Source organism: Nothobranchius furzeri, chromosome 6 (genome assembly GCF_043380555.1).
Source record: "Nothobranchius furzeri strain GRZ-AD chromosome 6, NfurGRZ-RIMD1, whole genome shotgun sequence".
In the NCBI taxonomy this organism is placed as follows: domain Eukaryota; kingdom Metazoa; phylum Chordata; class Actinopteri; order Cyprinodontiformes; family Nothobranchiidae; genus Nothobranchius; species Nothobranchius furzeri.
In genome coordinates, this window is record NC_091746.1 from 79,916,134 (window position 1) to 79,935,930 (window position 19,797).

Here is a 19,797-nt window from a genome sequence, read left to right on the forward strand (position 1 = left end):
TTTGTGTCAGCAAATTAAAAGTTAATTTCTGGTCATTTTTGATCAATTTTGATAGCAATTATCACTTTGTCCCAGCTCATGGGAAATGCATCACCCTCATCCAGGAAGGTTGGCTTAGTGGGCGTGCCCCTGAATGGTGAAGAAGAAGAAGAAGAAGAAGAAGAAGAAGAAGAAGAAGAAAATATCATTTCTATAGCGCCTCTCAAGATTAAATTCACGAGGCGCTTCACAAAAACAAAATGTAAAAATATAAAAAAGAATTTTGAAAATTATTAAAAATATATTAAAAATGAGCAAAAAATAGACAATTGTGATTAAAAAATGTAAAGGAAGAGAGAGAGTGAATAGATAAGTGGGAAATCAGTGGATCCAGATCAGGTAACAGCAATGATACCAAAGCACAGGTTCCAGTGACATTCATAGGTAATTTGTCAGGTTGTTGTCTCCACACCACCAGCAGATGTTCCCTCTATAGCCTCCTACAGTTATGTCAGCCAGGTTAAACAAAACCGTGGCATCTGTACTGGTCCCATTGTAACAGAAATATGGATCAGGAGAATTTCCTTGCCTCTGTTCCATGCAAGGCTTTGAGAAATTAGATAACAGCGGGGTCTGTTTTTCTGTATTTGCATAATAGTAAGACACTGGGGTGTGAAATGAGTCAGTTATTCCCACAGACAGGGTAAGTAGTATCAGCAGCATCCTTAGGTGTCTGCTTGTTTTGCCACCACACGTTTACAGTGACTTAAATGAATCCAAGTTGGTCGTTCTGCTATTTTACATGCAGTGGGAGTGATCAGCAAAACCTGAAAAGGCCCTTAGGAGAATGCCAGTGTTTCCTTTTGATGCTATTTATCAGAACCCAATCTCCTGGCTCCACTAAATTGGTTCCCTCAGGAGACACAGATGAAGGTTCATCAGTTTTTTGGTTTTATTGTGTTTCAGAGTACAGAATCGAAACCAGAACATTTCTTCTTTTTTTGAAGTAAGGTAGTGGTACTTTATTTATTTATTTATTTATTTATTTATTTATTTATTTAGCCACTGGTACTTTATTACTTGACACCTTTGCTTGAATGAGTTTCATCACAATACCTGCATGCTAAAATCTATTTGTATCAAAATGTCACCAAAAAGCATTTATTTTTGTTTATGAACTTTATTAGATTTTAGAAACAATATCAAGCTTTGATCCACGGTCCATGTGGAAGGACGTCCCGTTGAAAAAGTCACGAGAATCTGAAATGAGGGGAACAATGAATGCTCATAATGTGAAAGCACATTGAATACATTAGTTACTATTTCACAAATAAAATGTTAGTTTGCACTCACTTTTTGTTTCTTTTGTCACATTTCAGCTGTAATCATTAACCTGTTATAAACTTTTGCAAAATGGCGGCAAAAAGCTGGTTCTCAAGGATTGCTTCAATATTCGTCAAAGGGTTCATCATGCCATTTCCATATCTATATCCCTTAAAAAGAAAAACAGCAAATCATGAGATCAGAATGCACTTAGAAATAAATCTGATTCCCAATGCTTTTAATTTATGGTTCAAATGTAGAAAAGGAAAATAAATGTTACCTCATTGGAGTTGGAACTGGATCGAACAAGTCGCTCTCGCTCCACCTGCAGGTTTAACATTAGACAAATTATACTTTATTACAGTAATGATATTTATAGTTTCTATGCATATGGTTATTAGTAATATATATAATTGACACTTACAGGTTGAGCCATGATAAGGCTCAGGAGGCATCCGAGAATAAGTGCAACCTTCAGCATGATAATGGTGATCTGACCTGTTGAAGCAAAAATAATTCAATCGGATAAATTAGGAAATATAAAACAAATAACATATGAGAAAAACAGAAAATACAGAAGCTAAAGATTCATGTTTGAAGTCGAGCCGTCACACCTTCAGCGGGTTCTCTCAAAGACGAGCAGAGAAGCTGTTGAGTTCCTGTCCGACAGCTCAAGTTCTCTTTTATAAAGTCGCTGGAGCAGAAAAGTTGTGCAATAATTATTTAGAAATATTAAATCATACAGTTTCACACTGTCTACGAATTATAGACAGACTTAGAGGAAACTTAAAATGAAGAAATTGCTTCCAGAATGTTTACAGTCAGGTGATTAAATGGTTGGAAGGAAAAGCGTTTCATAAGACGAGGTGTTTGTTGCTACTTGTCCAAGTCTGAAAAAGCAGCACATCATCACAGCTGTTATTTCAGCCATCGTTCTCCTAACTCCTAAAGCAGATAACTTTATCTCAAACTTACGTGACACATCTGAACACGCATGCGTTACAACGTTCTAGATGCAGCATCTGTTATTTTTCAATTCAATTTTAAAGACTAGATGAAAACTAAACATTCTCAGTTAAAATGAGAAAATTAAATAGTCATTAATTTGATGCTCATAGGCATAAAAACAATGGTGGACATTCTGCATGTAAGTTTCAATGTTCCTTCACAGACACAGCACTGCTGCTTCATGCACAAATTTACTAAACTCAGTGGAGCATGTGTGTGCAACTTTTCCTGAGATAAAAATAGACAAGGCATCACTCAGGAGTCTTCTGACTTCTTTTCATTCATTTGGTCTTGAGAATTGTATTACAATCCAGATCAGTGAAACAGGAGAATGCAGGTGGTTGTTAAAAATTGATGCAAAAGTAATACCCCTTGAACTTTTATATATTTGTACACCTTTCAACTACAATGTTAATGTTTTATTTAGATTTTCTGTGATAAACCAACACGAAGTAGCACATAAATGTGAAGTGGAAGGAAACTGAGACATAGTTTTTAAGTTTTAAACAAATAAAATAAAAAAAAGTGTGGCGTGCATTTGCATTCAGCCCCCTTGCATCAATACCTTTTAGAGCCATTTTCCACTGCAATTCCATCTTTGCACATCTGGATAATCTGTGAACAGCAACTTTCATGTCTTGCCGAAGTTGCTAACCTGAATTTTTCTCTGGACTTTGACTAAGTCATTCTAACACATGAACATTTTTTAATCTATAAACTATTGCACTGCAGCTCCTGCTGTATGTTTAGGGTCATTGTCTTGCTGGAAGCTAAATCTCCGTCCCAATCTCCAACAGGTTTTCTTCTTTTTTTTATTTTTTATTTTTTTACCGTGTCCTGTCTGGCTGTGAAGCAAGCAGAATTGATGTCTGAATGCTGGTGACAAGCCTTACAGATTTACTCTCAGGTGGAGCATCAAAGCGTTTGCTTTTAATGTCACGCCTGATACTTAAAACTTTACTGTTACTGTTGTTGAATGCTTTGTAATTCCGACCAGACACGGAGACAGAGGTTAAAAAGAAAGGAAAAGAAAAGGTGTGGGGGGGGGGGGGGGGGGGTCCACAAAAATAAACAATGAACAAGAGTCTGCTTCTAGACCTGCAGAAAAAGACAAAAAAAAAAGGGCCCCAGAACACAGGAACCCCAAGGAGACTGCAACCAGGAAGCCCCCCCCCCCCCCCCCCCCCCCCGAGAGGCACAGAGGATCGCCCCGGGGGGCCACAACCAGCAGCCGGCAGAGTCCCGGGAGATATCAGCGGCAAGCCCACAGGCCCGCCCGCAGCCTCCCACCCCCTAGCCGGCCGAGCCCGGGACCCAGCGACCCGGGACCCAGGGGCGACCACCCCCGCCGGGGACCCAGCAGAGCCCAGGGACCCAGACCCCACCAGGCAGCCACCGGGATCTATCAGGCAGATGCCTGAAACTTAAACCCCCAGACCCGGTTGCCACGAACACTCAGGCAGACCAAGGCACAACCCCTCACACCAGGTGTGGCAGGGGGAGGGGAGATAAAGATCTATATCGTCAAGAGAGGTTCCAGGAGAGGGGAGGAGTCAAAGGCCCTACCTGACATATACAGTCATACACAAAAACAGTCACACACTCCCTCCCTCATGCTCACACATGCACATACAACCCAAGACTTACAAAAATGCACGCCGGACACCCACTCATGCTCCCCATACACACCCTATTCACTCTGGTCCCGGTACTGCTGCACATGGGGTACAACCATCACCGGTAACCAGAGTTTGACTCTTTCTGCTGGGGTGCTGATGAGCAGGCTCCCCCGCCCAACGCTGAGCACAGCAACCCACCACCCCAGACCCCAACCAGACGGCCAGATCTCCCTCCTAGCCTCCAGCCCCAGGAGGCCTAGCAACAACAGAGGTGGCTAAGACCCCTAGTCTCCCTCCACCTGCTCCAATATAGTGTTGTGTGATCATGAGGTGTATCATGAGGTGCAACAGGTATTCTTCTTTGCCCTTTATTTAGCTCCATCCATCTTCCCATCAACTCTAACCAGCTTCCCTGTCCCTGCTGAAGAAAAGCATCCCCACAGTGTGATGCTATCATCTCCATGTTTCACTGTGTGTGTGTGTGTGTGTGTGTGTGTGTGTGTGTGTGTGTGTGTGTGTGTGTGTGTGTGTGTGTGTGTGTGTGTGTGTGTTCTTGGACAAACTACAAACTGAGGACCATTTTGACCATTTTCCCTACAATTTGAGGACATTTTTCAAAGTGGACATTTTTTGGGTCCTCACTTCTTTTTTAGAAGCTTACTATACCAGTTAGAGGTATAGTATGAATTAAGTTTTAGTTAAGGTCAGGGTTAGGAATAGCTCAGCATTTGTTAGGGTCAGGATTAGGGTATGGGTGAGGCACAGTGGAATCACAAAAATGAATGGAAGTCAATGGCGGGTCCTCACTATGATAGAAGGACAGACGTGTGTGTGTGTGTGTGTGTGTGTGTGTGTGTGTGTGTGTGTGTGTGTGTGTGTGTGTGTGTGTGTGTGTGTGTGTGTGTGTGTGTGTGACCAGAGCATCTTCTTCCACAAGTGTTCCGTACATGACTCCTGGCAGATTGCAATCAGGACTTTATATGTCTTTCTGTCAATAATGGCTTTCCTTTTGCCACTTTTACTTAAAGACCAGATTTGTGGAGTACACCATTTACAGTTGTCATGTGGATAGATTATCTCACCTGAGCTGAGGATTCTGCAGCTCCTCCAGAGTGACCGTGGGCCTCTGGGAAGCTTCTCTGACCAATGTTCTCCTTTTTCAGTGTGCGAATTTAGGTGGGTGGCCTTGTCTTTGTAGGTCTGCAGTTGTAGCATGCTTTATTCCATCTGTGGACGATGGATTTAAGATTTTCTGTTGAAATGTTTAAAGCTTGTGATATTTATTTCTATTTCAACTCTGCTTCAAACTTATCTGCAACTTAATCCCTGATCTGTCTGGTGAGCTCCTTGGTCGTCATGATGCTGTTCGTTTAACAATGTTCTCTACTCAACCAGAGCTCTCGCAGAACAGATGTATTTATATTTATATCAGAGTAAAAGGGTCTGAATACAAATTCATGTTACACCATCAGTCATTTTTATTCCACTTCACAATTATGTGCTATTGCATTGGTCTATCACGGAAAATCTAAAAAAAAAAGTGTTATCATCCAAACTGCATCTTATTTCAGTGACAGTCACAGCGTGTAACACATGCATTTAGCCATACATATTCACCATATGAGGCATCAGGAGAGTTACTGAACAAGCACTACATTCAGCATATTACAGTTACCTCTTAAGAAGTAATTACTAAATTAAGAAATTACTAAAATTTGGTCTTTTTCAAAGTAAAAAGTATACATATTATCCGGATTCTCAAACACTTCAGCAATCCTTTGACTTCAATAAGACAACAGGTGATGCTGACTTGTGCTTTTTTTTTTGTATTTCATGCAACCAGCATCTTCATTAACCCTTTGATGCATGAATTATGAAATCTTCAACCATGATTTTTTAACAATTTTTTTCATTCATCTTTAGGTGTGAATGAAACAAATTTAAACAAATATTTTTTGTAAAATGTTATAATTTACATATAATTTATTACATGTCCACCTTAGTGGACAGCGTGCATTCTGAGCATGAAATATCTTGGCTTGGCTTACTGAAGTCCAAATGGAGGGGCTCAAATGCAATAAAATCGTCAGCAGCTGTGCTTAATAGGAAAAACAAATAAATAACAATTTTGAGTACCTGTCCACTGTAGTGACCATTATGCATCAAAGGGTTAAAATGCCGTTGACAGGATGCACCATGACTGAGTCGTTGCCTAGAATCCCAACATGATGCACACAACACTGTGTGAAATATACACAGCTTCACCATGTGCAAGGTTACATGGAACAATGATACTTGTGTGACAAACGGGAACTTACGCATGGATATATGTGCATGAGGTAAGTGTATGAATGCCAAATAGTAACAGTCTGGCTGTCATACAAACTGTTTATTGTAGGGCACAGTTTGGTTGGAGATGCAAAATGACAGCTGTGCCATGAAAACCCTTCGTCCTTGGCCCAACTGCTAATATTCATCCACTTAACTGATTTCTTTTTGGAGAAAACATATAAATACTCCAGAGCAGCAAGCTGCAAAAATCCTCAGTCAATTAGACTTTTCTTTTGAAACATTGAATCATAAAAATAAACTTGCATTCCACGTTCAGTGTAGTCTCCTTTATTCAATTTTTTCAAACAGCAACTGTTTCTTTTATAATATTAGTGACATTCTACTGTAGAAGCAAATGCAGCAGGTGATGAATTATAGTGTGTTGGAACACAGTTAGAATGTGTTTTACAAAACAGAGCGTCTTTACCTTTATATTTAAAAAGGTAAAAAAAAAACAATTGATGATTTTTATGGCATTTTCTTACTTTTAGAAAAATAAAACACAGTGTGGGCATGGCTTTAGTTGAAACAGTTTTATTTGTCAGCTTTAACAGATAAAGACGAATGCTTTTTTGACCAAATGTTGGATAAAGAAGTCTTCTGATTGAAACTGCAAGCTGTAAGTCTGTGGAGAGAAAAAAGAGCCAGGATTATGATTTCAGCGAGAAACAAGACAGTCGTGAGAAATAAATGTTTAAAGTGGTTTCAAAACAAAAATTTACTCACTAATTCATTGCTGGTCGCATTTCAGATGTTAGATTTTGATGCCAAGTTGTTGGAGAAGGGCTAAAATCTGCTGCAGAGTTTGTGCTGAGGCGGTTGCACCTGCAGCTGTGGTTGTGGGAGTGGCGATCGACTTCAAAAAAGAAATCAATAACAGACTCATCAAACATACAGCAGGCAAGTGGGACAGGAAGTGATCAGTGATTGGTGTTTATATGTAGTTTGATTGTAAGAAAGGAGGCTCACCTCATGTGAGTTAGAATGAAATCTACCCTTGGAGCGGGCAAATCGCTGGTGCTCCATCTGTAAGAGGTTTGATATGATGTGCATTGTACTTTTTAGGATTGTAATATTAGTGATAACAGTAATCCACACTTACGGTTTCAGCCATAATGAGGCTCAGAAGGCATCCAAGAACAAGGGCTACTTTCAGCATGGTTACAGGGTTCTCACCTGTTGAAGCAAAAGGTAACATTTGACTCTTCTCAGATTATAGAATGCAATGATCATATTTTTGTTGTTGTTGTTCTTACCACTTGAACAGAGCGTCTCAGAGATGATCGGGGAGGTTGTGACGGTGCTGCTCTGTGGGCCGAACGTCTCTTTTATAGAGTCAGGAGCTGAGATGTTGGGATAATACTGACTTAAGAAATCTTCAGGATTACAGTTGACATGTTGCAATAATTTAACTGCTCTTATTAGACGTAAAGGGCCAATTAGAAATGATTGTGTGGATTCTGTTTGGGAGTAAGAAATTACGCAGATTTTAAAAAGAGGAAATACCTTGTCTTATGATTACAAGTCAAGGGACTTAGTGGTTTTGCTTGGTTACCGACAAACACTCGACAAAACTCCCTGTCTTCCTGCTCGTGCATGTTTTAGGATAACATTTGATGCCGTTACTCATGCAACTCAGCTAATGTGGGAAATCCATGAAAAAAACACCAGATGGAATTAATGTTTGTGAAACTATTGAATTATCTGTCATGAGATTGATTAATTTTGTGGGGTTTGGGATTAAAGGGCTGGTTCAGTTTCAGGGTAGAGTTTCAAACAATAGCCAAGAATACCTCTTTATAGAAAAAAAACACGTAAAGCTGATGCAAAATATTTCAATGATGAGTTTTTCTTCTGAAATGCTGAAATCGGTCTACAATCTTCTGAGACCAGTGTTGAGATTGTGTGGCAGCCTTGCTTCTCTCACCAGGGCGCTTGTGGCTACATTGTAGCTCACCACTCCGGAGTGTGAATGCGTGCATGGGTAATGCTCTGCACGGTTCGAGGGTGTCACGGCGTGTGGGCGAGGTGAGCGGAGGTGAGGATCCACATGCGGGGAGGAAGACAGGCAGACAGGTAAGAACTTTTAACATTGGTTTATTCGAACACGCTGGACAATGAAACAATGGACCGACACAAGACACAGAACAGAAGGGGCTTAAATACGAGGGCAGGGAGCTAAGGTGATTGGGAAACGAGAGGCAGGTGGGAGCAATTAACGAGACACGAGGCTGAACCTAAACGGAGAGACAGGACAGGGTGTGACAAAGGGCTCCAGAAGACCCGATGTAAAAACAGGTCTTTTTTATACACTCAATATGTGAACATTGAAAAGGGAGAAAGTGCTAGAGCTACATTTCTTTTTAGAGCCCTGCACTGAAGCCCTAGGCCCGCGGGTCTGCCCGGCCCGACGGCCCGAGGGCCGAGCTTCGGGCCAACAACTGTGTAATTACCTCGGGCACGGGCTGGGCGCCTTTTTTTTAATTCAAATTCATAAAAAAAACTGAAACACTTAAACGCAGCAGCACCTGCCTGCTTCTCACGCACCGGCACCCGTTAGCTCAGTTAAGGTCTGTGTGGTTTATAAATGCGCCTATATAAACGAATTCTCCAACTGCTGATTGAAACATGTGCCCCTATTCTAATATGCCATTTTATGTCCACTTTGATATGTCAGAAACCATTTGTTTATTCTCATGAAAACGGCAGCGTTCTGTTTTTCTGTGAATAAATTCGCTCTGCAGTTAAAAAAAATACAGCATTCATGGCTGGTTTGTTTTCTAACTGGAGAGCGCATTTTCAGAGCGGCAGATTAAATTTACAAATGCTTTATTTATTGGGAGCGTTTATTTAATCTGCCGCTCTGAAAATGCGCTCTGCAGTTAGATAATTAGAATTAGGGATGAGCCGGATACTCAAACGAGTATCCGGTATGGATAACGCATTTTTGACGAATACGAGCATGAAACGAGTAAAACGAGTCATTATCTGTAATCGTGCTGAAGGAAAATCTTCATTGGGTAACTGACTGTCTTCACGCTCTGTGATTGGCCAGTCACATAGAGCGCCCGCCCCTCCCTACTTACAAAACTCTCTAGCCGACCGGGAGCGCAGTCCGGCCGGCTCATCCACGCACACACACACACAGTAACGGATCTCGCTGTGATTGCTTCACTGTTTCTCACGTTTCTTCAGTTTTCCCCAGGTTTTCTTCAGCTCTCCTCTTTTTCGGTTGAATATTTAAAGTTACTTTTTTCGTAACTGACATGGTGCATTTGACAAGACAGAGCTGACGTGCTGTTGTCACTACCTCCGCTCCGGTCGGGTTTTTTATTTTTTTGAACTCTCTCTCTCTCTCTCTCTCTCTCTCTCTCTCTCTCTCTCTCTCACACACACACACACACACACACACACACACATTAATCAACATTTCTTTGTTTAACTTTGTGTGGGAAAATGCCAAGAACGTTAAGAAATAAATCAGTTTAATCAAATTAAAATAAAAAATATATATAGAAAGTTGTGTCTGGTTCTAGCATTTCATATTTCCTAGTTCCTACTGCATGAGTTCAGATGTATTAATCCATGCACTCAAATATTAATTTTCTGATTTTATTGAAACACTTGTTCTGTAATAGTTTCTTTACTATTGTGATCAAAAATATTTAATCTCAATTCTGAGGCTGCTCTGTAAATAGTTTTCAAATAAACAATACACATAGCAACATCTGATCAATCCTTATCAATTTCAGACTTAAAATAATACACTGATGTAAACCACGTCCACTTCCGGTTAAACCACGCCCACTTCCGGGTTATGCCACGCCCATTCCGAGTACAGATACAGATACAGATAATTTAATTGGTTGAACAGATACAGATACAGATACAGATAGTGGTGTACTCGCTCATCCCTAATTAGAATGCTGCTTTTTTTTCTAATTGCACAAGAGCGCATTTTCAGAGCAGATTAAATTTACAAACGCATCCAATTAATATAGTGTTCGTAAATTTCATCTGCCGCTCGAAAAATCGGCTGCATTGATGCTGTTTTTATTTCTTTTCTTTTATTTATTTTTTTTTTTTTTACTGCAGAACACTTCTCAGAGATAATTAGAATGCTGAGCATTCTGTCACGCTAAAACATTATGAAAGGTTAAAAAAAAGTCGGGCTCGGGTCGGGCCAGAGAATCCTGAAAACCTTCTCGGACCGGGTCGGGCTGGGGCTCCACCCCCTCGAGCCGGGCCGGACACGGGCTCAGATTTTAGGCCCGTGCAGGGCTCAACTTCTTTTATTAGACGCTGAACCAAACTCAAAAAAGGAAGATGAGTCTTGTTGCTAGCTATTATCACATTGTTCTCTCCTCACTTGTTTTCCACATCACTTGTATTTTCATTGGTCAGTTGCTGACATCGCTTGAAGACTGTCTGAGGCTGGATTTGATCATGAGAATGCTCAATAAGCAGCCAGTGGGCCACAGACCTGTGAATCACACTTGCGTACAGCATTCTTTTCACCGTTGTTTTTCATCACAACTCTGTTCACATTGAAAGATTGTTCTATGGTGGCCAAAAAATGCACAATATTAATAAAGCTTATAGTCTAAGTACAAATTTTCTCATTTTTAAAGCATTTTCTTGAGCCATTAAACGCTAAAATGGCCCTTAAAAAGGAGAGTGAGTAGTTTCTCAGAAATCCAGGAGTCGTTATAAGTGCATTCTCACCTGCTGCAGTGCGGTTTGAATCCAGATGTAGAGTTCCGGAAAGTTTCCACATGGATTCTATTGTTTCTGGACAAAGCATGCAGATTGTCATTAAGTGAACAAATTACATGAGCCACACAGGAAATGAGACGTCATTCAGCAAGTTGAATTGGTATATTTCAAAATAAAACCTGTGTCTGATTTCAAATTTCTAATTGTTTGGTTCTCTTGTGGGAGCAGATATCGGGAGACGTGCTGCACTCGTGCCACACTCAGTGTCCATCAGGAAGCTGTACTGAAACCACTCCACCTCTGTACTGTCCTGGCCTGAATTGGTGCGCCAGTCGATTCCTGTGTGGCAGCCGGTGTGTCCAAATACAGCTGTGGCCGCAATGAGGCTTTTCACCATCAGCATGTTGACGTGCATGACTGTAAAGCCTTTTGGAGTGCCTGACTCAGAAAACTGCAATTCAAATGTGCTAAATGTATATTTGCATCCTTGGGTGAGGCACTCCATTCCCCTTGCCAGCCATTGGTAGTCTGAGGGATTTTAGGCACCTGTGCCAGGGCAACTGGCTGCAATGTAGCTTATCAATATGTGTGCGAATGAGTGAATGGCTGGTGTGTTGTAAAGCGCCTTGGGGAGTTGTAGAGCTCTAGAAGGCGCTGTATAATTACAGGCGATTTGTTTAGTCAATTACAAATGATTTGTCACACATACAGTTAGGATATCTTTTACATCTCCGTTTTAAGGTGCGGCTGGAGACAGAAACTTAGATTTACCTGGATTTCCTGTGCTTATGTGAGACCTACTAACTGTTTGTCTTGGAATAGAGCTTTCCTATTTCAAACAGTGTGTAGCATTGCAATACCTGGTCTGATGGTTACACATCAAGAGCTTTAGAGGTTTAGGTACCGCCCCGGGAAGCCTTTGTTTCTTCTCTTGTTGGCCAGTTTAGTATGGTTGTGATATGGTTGTGTTGGCCTGAATAAATTAATAGTTTGAAAAAAGAAATTAAATAAATAGGTTGTTTTGACTTCCAAATGACCATCATCATAGCCTAGGTCATGCCCATCTACTTCCAGTCCGTGGGTCCCCTACTGCCAAAAGAAATGAATGGGAGTCCACGGGACAACAAAACCTGTTCCGTTTGATATGCGCCACGGATTTAACATATGATGTTTGTGAACACACCCAAAAAATACAGAAACAACTGTAAAAGAAGCTAGTAAGGAAGAAGAGGGTTAACAGGAAGTCGTGTGAAAGCCAGATAAGTTTTCTGATGCTTTTTAACTCATTAACTGCCGTTTCCTGATCAGAAAGCTGATCAGCGGTTTTTTCAGTGTTTTACTGTTTTTTTGAAGAGTCACAGAATGCTGTGCTCCACTATGATGTCAGCGCCAAAACTACCAAAACAACCAAAACAAAGAGTAGACTCACTTGTTATATCAGGAAGAATCCGCATGTTTGGAGCGTTATCTGTTCTTTCATAAACCGTTGTCGAATTGTGATTGGCAGAAGCTTTTTCGGTTCGCTCCTCACTTTTTTCACAGCAGCGGCCCAAAACTCTCCTAACACATGGATTTTCTGCTTCCTGATCACGTGACGTGTGATGTACGTGTAAGATCTTCTTTAAAGCTCTGATGTTTGTTCTCACTGTGCGGGGGCTTGTTCTGATGCCCACACAGTAAAAAATGCAAATGACGACTTAAGTCGTCAATGACAGCGAGCGGTTGGACTCAAAATGGCGACATTTGTCGTCAATGACAGTAAATGAGTTAAAGGAGACCACTGAGTTTATGGATCTCAGGTTCAGGGGGAGCCATGGTTCTGTTGGTGGAGTGCACTGGGGCTTTGGGAGTTTGGCCATCCAGAGCATCAGGATATATATATATATATATATAGAGAGAGAGAGAGAGAGAGAGAGAGAGAGAGAGAGAGAGAGAGAGAGAGAGAGAGAGAGAGAGAGAGAGAGAGAGAGAGAAGCCGCACAACCGAGGAGATAAGGACACATCTCAACTCAGACACCGTGGATGCACTAATATTCCTTCATGGTGTGTTCTGTGTTGTAAAGAAGGGCTGATTGAAAAAAAATTGGGTTAGGGTGTGATCATGTTGGGAGAACTGGTTTAGGGTTGAGTTTTTGAGCCAGTGGAGAACTATTGTGTGGCATGCTGTTAAAGAGCAGCGCAGGGGTGGATCGACATCAGCTGTGAGAAGCAGCGGCTGTCAGGAACTGATCTTAATGATCAGGTCTCAACAAAAACTTGCTGTGTCAGCCTGTAGAAGTTCTGGCTAAACTGGGCCAAGGTGACGTTAAATCATGGTAAATTTAACTTTAAGACAGTTGGGAGGAAACGATGGTTTACTTTCCATGACAGTAAATGCTTTTCTATTTCTGCTCCCTCTTCAGGCACAATGGACTCAGGAGATAAACATCAGCATGTCCCCAAAGGACATTGAAGAAGTTTGTAGTTAGCTGGTTAGTCAAGGAGATTCGTGGCTATCATTAAATCCTAATTCATCCCACAGACACCTGCTGTTATTATTATTATCAAAATGCAAAAATGACCCTTTACAGGGTGAATGGTCTCTCTGCTCCTCATGGGCAAAATGCTCCTCAGACCAGTGACTTGAAGTCTTGTAAAGTCAACTATCCAGCTTCATGGTATTCCATGTTTCCACCTCAGAACAAACTATACCTGGTTGCTGGTTATTTAATCATGTTCATCATGGTAGTGCCTCAAAGGAACCAAGAAAACTTTTATGTGATGAACCTAAAAAGTGAAAAAGAGCATGTGACCAAAATAGGAGTCAAACTAGAGTCGACATCAGGAGTTTTTGAACAATCTGACTTGAGGTGACTATTAGAGATTGCTTTAAAGTCCATTTTGAATAACTGTGGTTTGTTGAAAATGTTGTTATAGAGCCTCAGTAAAATGATACATTGTTAATATATTGACCTGAGATTCACTGGTTTGGCTAGATCTACGTTTTATCATCTTCATTAAAAAGTAAGACTCAGGGGTCTCATGTCCAAACAAGATCTGGAGAAACTCTTTCATGTGTTCATCTAGGCTGGACTATTGCAATGATCTTTTGTCTGGTCTTCACAAAAAAGCTTTAAAGCAACTGCAGCAAATTCAGAATGCTGCTGCTAGAGTCTTAACAAGGACCGTGAGAACCGAGCACATCACTGTTCTTAAATCTCTACACTGGCTACCAGCAAACGACAGAATCCATTTCAAAGTGCTACTACTAGTTTATAAATCACTCAATGGCATGGGACCAGAATACATGTCAAATCTTAAATGAATGAACGAATATTTTATTTGGGACAGTGCATGTTAATGAACAAACATGTAGGGATAGCATGAATGTAAACACGCCAGATTGTAGCCTAGGGCTAATTTCCATCTGTAGTCCCGGGATGGTTGTCACATAAAAGTCCAGTGACGTTAACAAAGAGTTCATTGACAAGGAAATTTAAAAAAAGTTCATAAAAAAAACATCAATAAGACGCAAATATGAGATTCTGGTCACTGAGGACCCACCCAGCAGGGCTCTGAGATCCTTAGGAAGCGGTCAGCTGGTAGAAACCCGGGTCAGAACCAAACAGAGTGAAGCTGCTTTTAGCTACTATGCTGCTGAATCAGCTTCCTCATGACTTCAAATGTGCACCAAATCTTGTACCTTTTAAATCCATATTGAAAACGTTCATGTATTCATCAGCCTTTGAATTAATGTTCTTATGCTGCACCTTCTGCACTGTAACTGCTCACCCTTTAACCTTGCCTTTTTATTTCCTTTCTTGCAATCTAATTTTATTTATATTCTGCTGATGTTGCTCCTGAAAAGCACATTGAATTGCTTCTGTGTATGAAATGTACTGAATGAATAAAGCTGTCTTGCCTTGCCTTGAAAAACGTCATACCTGAAACTCGATGCAAAAGCATTTTATGGGCAGTGCGCCTGCAGAAAAACAAACACAAGTTTTGTCGTTGAACATTTATTCAGAACTGATTTTGCTCTCGTTTGGTGAATACATTTTAGATTTTAGGTAGGTTTCAATATATATTTATTATTATTTGGTTTTGTATGCAATTATCCATTTGTTTACTTTCCCCCAGCTCCAGGGGTGGTGACAATGGTTGCAGTTGAGGTTGTAGTTGCAGCTGCAGTGGTAGTCGTCGCAGCTGTTGTAGTTGTTGTAGTTGTTGCAGCTGTTGTAGTTGTGGCAGCTGTTGTAGTTGTGGCAGCTGTTGTAGTTGTGGCAGCTGGGGTTGTAGTTGTGGCAGCTGGGGTTGTAGTTGTGGCAGCTGGGGTTGTAGTTGTGGCAGCTGGGGTTGTAGTTGTGGCAGCTGGGGTTGTAGTTGTGGCAGCTGGGGTTGTAGTTGTTGCTGTAGTTGTAGTTAATTTTAACCTTTGAATGAGCTGGATGAGTTGCAGAAGGAACTTCTGCCTCGCTGCTGCTGCATTTCCCAAACGAGCCTACCAGGAAATCAGTAATATTGTCAAACATACAGCAGAACAGTGCCTGATGTGTCTAATTGATGTGATTAAAAATGATGGAACGACACTCACCTCATGGGAGTTGGAACCAGAGTTGGAGTCAGAGCGGCCTAATCGCTGAGGCTCCGCCTGCAGACAGTTTACACATATAACATTTTTTTTACAATATCATGAAAAATGCTAAAGAATCTGTTATCACTAAACTGAATCAGAGGAAAGTCAAGCTAGACTTACAGATTGAACCACAGTGAGGCTCAGGAGGCATCCAAGAATAAATGCAACCTTCAGCATGATTTCACCTAATAAAACAAAACATGTATTCTCTTAAAAACAGCTGCTGATAAATAAAACTTTTACAATATAAATCTAATTAAAGTAAAACAGGATTTTTACCGTTTGGCCTTCACAGCTTCAGACTTCCCTACAGGTGGATTGTTGTTTTGTAGCTCTGAATGGTGGGATTTCCTTATATATGCAGTAACTGGAAGCGAAATATTGAGAAATGTCATACATTAAGCAATCTCCCGCCTTTGCACCTGGAGGTGGAGTTTAAAACGGCACTGGTAGAAGATTACATGGATTTGTTTCATAAAATTAATTGCTCAAATAGCCTTGTGAGTTTTATCCAAGGTTTAGATTAATGTGTTCATCCTACCGTTGGGGAGGTGTCACCAATGCCTAGTTTCCACTGTTTGTTTTGACAAAGCTCCAAGTTAAATCTAAAAAACAGACCTTTAAATTGCAAATGACATGACTTGGTGGTGTCATGTTGGGAGGAGTGGAGATGGTAGACCATGTATGGTGGAGAGTTCAGGAGACACCAGAGATGGCACGGATGAAAAATAAAAATGGTTTTAATGGTGGAACGGGAGCGACAGGACAAAACAAGCACATGCACATACAATGATCCGACGAAGACTGGTACAAGGAGGGAGGTATAAATACACAGGGAAAATTGGGAACACATGAGCAGGTTAAAGAGTGGCAGGTGAGAACAATAAGGACTAATCAGGGCAGGAGAGAGACACAGTCAGGAAGGCAGGGGCAGATCGTGACAGTACCCCCACCCCCACCCCACCCCCCAAGGGGTGGATACCAGACGCCCACAAGGCCACATAACACAGGAGACTAGGGAACACCAGAACACTGGACTCGGGGACACGGGAAACACGAGACATGGGAACAGGAACACTTGACTCAGTCCGGGGTTGCAGAGCAGGGGCCTCTCAGTTAGGCGGCACAACTCCGGCTTACGAGGGTCTCTTGAGCTAGGACCAGGAAACTCGGACTTGGGAACACGAACTCTTGACTCGGGACACAGGAGCTCTTTGACTCGGGACACAGGAACTCTTTGACTCGGGACACAGGAACTCTTTGACTCGGGACACAGGAACTCTTTGACTCGGGACACAGGAACTCTTTGACTCGGGACACAGGAACTCTTTGACTTGACACAGAAACACAAAAACTGCAGCAGCCGGGCGTGGGAGCCAGTAGAGACTGCAGGAGCAGGCGTGGAACCCAGCAGAGACTGCAGCAGCAGGTGTGGGACCCAGCAGAGACCGCAGCATGGAGGACCTGCAGGCATAGACCCTGCAGTCGTGGACCAGGAAGAAGGAAGAACAGCAGGAGCGACGCGAGGAAACCAGGAACGGCAGCAGATACTCGACAACAGTGAGCAGGTGCACATCACGACTCGACTGGATCCACATGCGGAGGCTCGGGTGAAGGGAAGCAGACATGGAACAGGAAGACCAGCCCTACCACCCCGTAGAATGTTGGCGTTCGTAGGGAGTTTTACCTCCATCAAAAAGCTCCAGGAAACAGCCGCTTCTGTGAAAAACAGGATGGGGCAAAACATCAGGAGAGGAGAATGACCCCAACCACCCCGAAAACAGATAGGATGCGCCAGGATCTCCCAGAGGGCTCGACCACCCCGAGAAGAGGTAGGATGCGCCGAAAAACAAAACTCCAGGCCGAAATCTCCCTCCGCTGAAACGGGAGAAAAAGATAAAAATAATCCTCCAGAACAGAATGTAACGCTCACCACAGGTCCAGGTTGGTCGGATCATTCTGTCATGTTGGGAGGAGTGGAGATGGTAGACTATGTACGGTGGAGAGTTCAGGAGGCAGGAGAGCAGGCACGGATGAAAAATAAAAATGGTTTTAATGGTGGAATGGGAGCGACAGGACAAAACAAGCACATGCACATACAATGATCCGACGAAGACTGGTACAAGAAGGGAGGTATAACTACACAGGGAAAATTAGGAACACATGGGCAGGTTAACGAGGGGCAGGTGAGAACAATAAGGGCTAATCAGGGCAGGAGAGAGACACAGTCAGGAAGGCAGGGGCAGATCGTGACAGGTGGAACAAGTACAAGACCAGTGGCGGCTGGCCAGTAGAGGGCGATAGGGTGCCGCCCTCCCAGTTTTCCCCAGCGTTTTTAATTTTTATTTTAAAAAATTAAATAAATACAATTAACAATAATCACATATTCTAAGTTAATTGTGTGTTTTGTAACAAAAACAAATCATATATATATATATTGGTCTCTGCCGAGCTGTGGAGGCGACAGAAAGGCTGTGGACTGTGTTTCAATCGCCCAAACAGGACGGCACCAGCCGACCAATTGCTGACAAGAAAGTCAAACGGTAGGAATGGGAATGTATCCAATCAGCGTCGACGTTGTTTCAGAAGCATGATGGGCGATAGAGCTACCGCCAAAGGCTTTCGTTGGAGTTCGGTAGAACTCGGAAGTCTCGACTACTCCAGCACGTTTTTGGTCGTGACGCAGAGCCTACAATCAGGATACCGGATCTCAGCAGCCACTGAATTCAGTTCGGTCTCTTCTCCAGTATCCGTTCGAGAGGAGAACTATGGTGGAAAAACTTAATGTCAAAGAGCTTGGACCAGATCAGCCTGATGTAAAGATAAGCCAGCAGGACAAGGAGAAGGGTAAACTGTACACACGACGCTTCTCCCAAAATTGGTACACCAGGAAGGCTTGGCTAGCTGGATGCAATCACGCTAATGCGTTATTTTGCTTTCTGTGTTTGTTATTCAAAACGGCTGGGATCCACAGTAATGTGGATGTGGAACTTGTGTCTCATTAGGGACTCCATTCATTCTCTGACTGAGGAATGCAGCGCATCAGTGCAGCAGCCAACAAAGAAACGGAGGACGTTTGGACAGGGAGAACAGCAGCAGCTGGGTGCAGAGGTAAGCTGTACATTACATTTCTGTGAACAAGACAATCAGAATCAGAAATCCTTGGTTGTCCCACAAACCGGGACATTTGTTTAATAACATGTACATTGTTTAATGTGCAATAACTGTAAAAACTAATTTCAACACACATACCTATTATACATATTTAATCATGTAAATGTGTATTTCAAGTAAATTTGTACATACATCAATCTGATTCCATTTTACTTGTTACACTTCTGCTGCAGCAAACAAATTTCCCAGCTTTTGGGACAATAAAACATTTCTGATTCTCAATGAGATGTTTTTACATTTGAAGTAAAAACATCTCATTGAGAACCAGAAATGTTTTATTGTCCCAAAAAGTGGGAAATATGACATTTGTAAGAGGATACTGATGACATTATTTCCTATGAAAGTGTTTCGACTTTCCATAAGTCCTAACAGTGTAAATTTCTGGCGTTTTGTCTAAGTAGTGTTTACTAACATTACTGTAACAGTGACCTGCTCATAATTTTTGGTGTTCACTCAAATGTTGAAATTAAACAAAATGTTTTTGTTACTTGCCTCTTGCATTGCCTATTTACCATTTATGGTCATGTTATTTTATGTGCAATTTACAGTAATGCAGTATTTTTCAACCTTGGTCCGCAAGGCAGCGTGCCAATAGTCAGACACACCTGGATTAATCAGTTTGTCCAGTGATGTAAGACAGGAAATAAAAGAGCTGTGCTTAATTCAGGAAATAGTGAAGTTGTGCACAAAGCTCAGAAAGCACAAGCTTGTTTAAAAAGAAATAGCACAGCCCCACCAAAAATATTTTTCACCAGCCGCCACTGTACAAGACCCATTAAGCTTGCTCTTGTGCAACTTCTGTTGCTCATTTCTATTCAGTTTTTATGACATTCATATTCAGCAGGAAGTGAACTACTTTGATCATTTGGATTTTGAACCATTAGATTGGCCGAAAGGTCAGCAGTAACACAGCTGTTCACGTCTGTGAATGTGAAAATAATATACAAAGGAAAATATACAAAGGAATTACAAAATGTCACGCTTGAAAAATGAAATATTTAGTTATGTGATCAGTGTAATTAAAACAGTTAC

The 19,797-nt window shown here is 41.7% G+C and overlaps 1 protein-coding gene and 2 long non-coding RNA genes across 3 annotated transcripts; all 3 read right to left on the reverse strand.

Annotated features, from left to right (window-relative positions):
- Positions 1 to 1,223: 1,223 nt before the first annotated feature.
- LOC107375359 (uncharacterized) lies at positions 1,224 to 2,101 on the reverse strand. Its single transcript, XR_008563811.2, has 4 exons — positions 1,917 to 2,101; positions 1,727 to 1,800; positions 1,583 to 1,627; positions 1,224 to 1,472 (listed from the first exon to the last, which is right to left on the reverse strand). It is a non-coding gene; the product is annotated as an uncharacterized lncRNA (long non-coding RNA).
- A 4,433-nt stretch (positions 2,102 to 6,534) lies between these two features.
- LOC107375243 (uncharacterized) lies at positions 6,535 to 7,617 on the reverse strand. Its single transcript, XR_001571674.2, has 5 exons — positions 7,517 to 7,617; positions 7,363 to 7,436; positions 7,230 to 7,286; positions 6,987 to 7,116; positions 6,535 to 6,885 (listed from the first exon to the last, which is right to left on the reverse strand). It is a non-coding gene; the product is annotated as an uncharacterized lncRNA (long non-coding RNA).
- Positions 7,618 to 15,001: 7,384 nt separating this feature from the next.
- On the reverse strand, positions 15,002 to 15,935 carry LOC107375244 (spore coat protein SP65). The gene is made up of 4 exons (XM_054744807.2): positions 15,871 to 15,935; positions 15,712 to 15,776; positions 15,550 to 15,606; positions 15,002 to 15,456 (listed from the first exon to the last, which is right to left on the reverse strand). The coding sequence occupies exons 2-4, from the start codon at positions 15,766 to 15,768 to the stop codon at positions 15,082 to 15,084; spliced, it is 489 nt and encodes a 162-aa protein (XP_054600782.1). The 5' UTR covers positions 15,769 to 15,776; positions 15,871 to 15,935; the 3' UTR covers positions 15,002 to 15,081.
- Positions 15,936 to 19,797: the final 3,862 nt, after the last annotated feature.

Excerpts from the sequence above, each read along its gene's own strand:
- LOC107375244 (XM_054744807.2), bottom strand. The coding sequence starts at position 15,768 with ATGCTGAAGGTTGCATTTATTCTTGGATGCCTCCTGAGCCTCACTGTG. Across the intron at positions 15,607-15,711 it reads GCCTCACTGTGGTTCAATCT|GCGGAGCCTCAGCGATTAGG; the intron begins GTAAGTCTAGCT and ends AACTGTCTGCAG. Across the intron at positions 15,457-15,549 it reads CTGGTTCCAACTCCCATGAG|GCTCGTTTGGGAAATGCAGC; the intron begins GTGAGTGTCGTT and ends ATTTCCTGGTAG.